Below are 3,375 nucleotides of genomic sequence, written 5' to 3'. Positions count from 1 at the left end.
CCTGGAGCCAGTCTGGCACACTGCTTAGAGTTTCAACAACATTAATAACATATTTCTAGCCTACAATCATTGATGTTACTACTAATGTGAAAACAAGACAAAATATGACTTTTCTTGCTCATTTTAAGACAATTGTCAAATAATTTTAACATTCATTACAGACGTGAATTGTTGTACAACATCATGGCTACGCTGTTGGCATTACCTTTTACAGTGGATTTCCGCTGTTGTGGGCCTTGAACCATCTGTCTGACTTTGTTGTTGACACAGGAGAGAGACGTGACTATCGTGGATCCTCTGGTCAGCCTCAACAACCTCATGATGCTGAAGAGGCAGAGAAGAGTCCCTCCAGATCAGAACACCTCAAGAAAAACCTGCAGAGATCCACAGGGAAGAGAATTCACTGCTGCTTTGACTGTGGGAAGAGATTCACCTCCTCAGCAGGCATTAAAATTCATCAAAGAATCCACACAGGAGAGAAACCATTTAGCTGTACTCAATGTGGGAAGAGATTTACTACATCTGGCTCTCTGACTTTACACCAGAGAACACACACAGGAGAGAAACCTTATAGCTGTGGTCAATGTGGGAAGAGTTTTGGTCAATCTAGCGATCTGACAGTGCACCAGAGAATACATACAGGACAGAAACCCTATAGTTGTGATCAATGTGGGAAGAGTTTTGTTCAATCTGACCAGCTGACATTACACCAGAGAACACACACAGGAGAGAAACCTTATAGCTGTGATCAATGTGGGAAGAGTTTTGGTCGATCTTGCCATCTGACTCAACACCAGAGAATACACACAGGAGAGAAATCTTATAGCTGTGATCAATGTGGGAAGAGTTTTGGTCAATCTGGCCAGCTGACTCAACACCAGAGAACACACACAGGAGAGAAACCATATAGCTGTGATCAATGTGGCAAGAGTTTTGGTCGATCTTGCCATCTGACTCAACACCAGGGAACACACACAGGAGAGAAATCTTATAGCTGTGGTCAATGTGGGAAGAGTTTTGGTCAATCTGGCCAGCTGACATTACACCAAAGAACACACACTGGAGAGAAACCTTATAGTTGTGGTCAATGTGGGAAGAGTTTTTCTGCATCTAGCAGTCTGATGCTACACCAGAGAACACACACAGGAGAGAAATCTTATAGCTGTGATCAGTGTGACAAGAGATACTCTGATAAAAGATCTCTGATTAAACATCAGAAAATACATGAAGGAGTTGTTTCATGATATCAATGAAATAATGTCACAATGTAGAATGTTTTAACATAGTAGGAGTATTTTAAGGAATTTCACAATGTAGAACCCTAAACGTTTACCCCATTCAATTGATTTCAGCGTGATATGGATATTAGCCTTGGGAAAAATCCAGGCTCTGAATTGAAAGAGTTACTATTTATGTGATTTAACAAAAAGTGACTAACACAAAAAGAGTTGTGTTACACTTACCACTTTGGTGACCCACTTGAATCAAAATGCAACACTTCAAAATGTAGCTAGCTGTTTTCTACAAATTGTCCTCTAACCAGTGATGTACACATTATTCGCAGATTCCGTGTGGTTTTTGAGCTGTTAGTTTTAACAGGACATGCAACCTCATCTCCCTTCTGTCACACAAAGGATTTTAGCATGATATCGATGAGTTATGACAAATAAGTGTTGTGTTCCTTTGTTTAGCAACCCCTACATTTAAATGTATCGCTCCAAGATGTAGCTGACTGTCTTCTGCAGGTTGTCCTCTAACCAGTGAGGTAAAATATATCTCCTATTTCCATGTGTTTTTTTGGTTGTGTTAGTTTCAACAGCACGTACAACCTGATTTCCCCCCTAATCGATATCAGTATTTTATTGCTACTTGTGAAAACAGCATTTTTGGTTCTTGTGCATTTTTAAAAAGGTTTTAAAAATTACAAATAATACGATTATTGTGGTAGATGTTTGTGGACATTTTATGTTTAGGTTTTCAATATATCACAAACTGTTTCTGCATATTAAATTATTCATGCAACCAACTGACAATTTTTTTGGTACAATTATATTGACATTGTTGCCCTGCTTTTAGAATATTAGGGTTAATTCTCACATGTGCCAACCCAAATGTACTAGAGCATGACATTGGGGACTGGGCCCTGATCCAACAACATACCTATCTAGTGAACCCTGAAAAGAGAGAGAAGCTCCACAGTGAGGTGGAAAGTTACTACGGATATTGCAGGAGTTTCCTCTTGAAATCAGACATGTCCATGATAAGGACAACTTGGTTGCTGATTGTCTCAAGGGTGGGCAGTCAAAAAGTTTTGTGTTTTGCGTTTAGCCAGTTCGTTACCATGGATCACAATTTATTTTGACTGCACATTGTTCCAAGGGGACGAGAGTTCTAGAAGCAAAAAATTACATTGTTGAAAAAATTAGAATTACATTTTTTTTATGTTTTTTATTGTCAGCCAAAAATATAGGATGTATTTGTTGTCTTAAAGAAGAAGGTGTTAGAGGCTTGCTTGGAGATTAGTTTTGTTTGGGCTCGTTCCAAGGGGACGAGAGTTCTTGAAGATATTGAGTTTTAGGAAGACAAGCTAGTGGGATTTAGGATTCTATAGAAAGAAAAAGGAGAAACAAATAATCCTATTGTATATTATTATTTAGAAATGCGTGTTTTTTTCTTGTTTTTAATTGTTGACAGCCAGTAGACACCATGTTTATATTGGTGAAGGTGAATCATTGTAGATGATTATAATGTGAAATGGAAGTTGTTTTCTGCTGGTGGTGAGTAAAATTGTCCATCAAAAATATAGGATATATTTGTTGTCTTAAGGGGGAAGGTGTTACAGGCTTTGGTTTTTCCATCTATGTTTGAGGTTGGACTTTTGCCCATATAGGTCGTTAGCACGTCTAGCTCGTTAGCACGTAGGACGCACTGATTGGTGTCACCTCGTTAGTCAGTATGTGTTACACCTGTGCTGGCTTGTCCATCTCGTTATGGTTGGATATTGCTTCGAATTGTAAATATTTAAATCAATGGATTTTCCTTAGGATGCTCATTAGTCTTTCAGTTGTTAATCTTCTGTTTTTTATCCTCATGTTTGTTGTGTAGTAAATATTTCTGTTTTATTTTTTAAAAAATTTTCCCCCCTGTGAAGCCATTGCGTTGCATCCATGTCTGAAATGTGCTATATAAATAAAGCTTGATTTAATTTGAACATATTGCAAAAAAAATTAACCCAATGACTGACAATCAACAGACTTAATTATTTTTTTATTTTATTTAACCTTTATTTAACTAGGCAAGTCAGTTAAGAACAAATTCTTATTTATAATGACGGCCTACCAGGGAACAGTGGGTTAACTGCCTTGTTCAGGGGCA

General features: G+C 37.9%; 1 protein-coding gene across 1 annotated transcript; it reads left to right on the top strand.

The window, feature by feature from the left end:
• Nucleotides 1–446: 446 nt before the first annotated feature.
• Nucleotides 447–1,103, top strand: LOC115186365 (zinc finger protein 2 homolog; the record flags this gene model as incomplete). Its single annotated transcript, XM_029746030.1, has 1 exon — nt 447–1,103. A coding segment is annotated over one exon (657 nt), but the record flags the coding sequence as incomplete, so codon positions are not given.
• Nucleotides 1,104–3,375: the final 2,272 nt, after the last annotated feature.

This window comes from Salmo trutta, unplaced genomic scaffold (assembly GCF_901001165.1).
Source record: "Salmo trutta unplaced genomic scaffold, fSalTru1.1, whole genome shotgun sequence".
NCBI classification, from domain to species: domain Eukaryota; kingdom Metazoa; phylum Chordata; class Actinopteri; order Salmoniformes; family Salmonidae; genus Salmo; species Salmo trutta.
The sequence above is the reverse complement of the archived record's forward strand: the minus strand, read 5'-3'. Positions and strand labels throughout refer to the sequence as shown.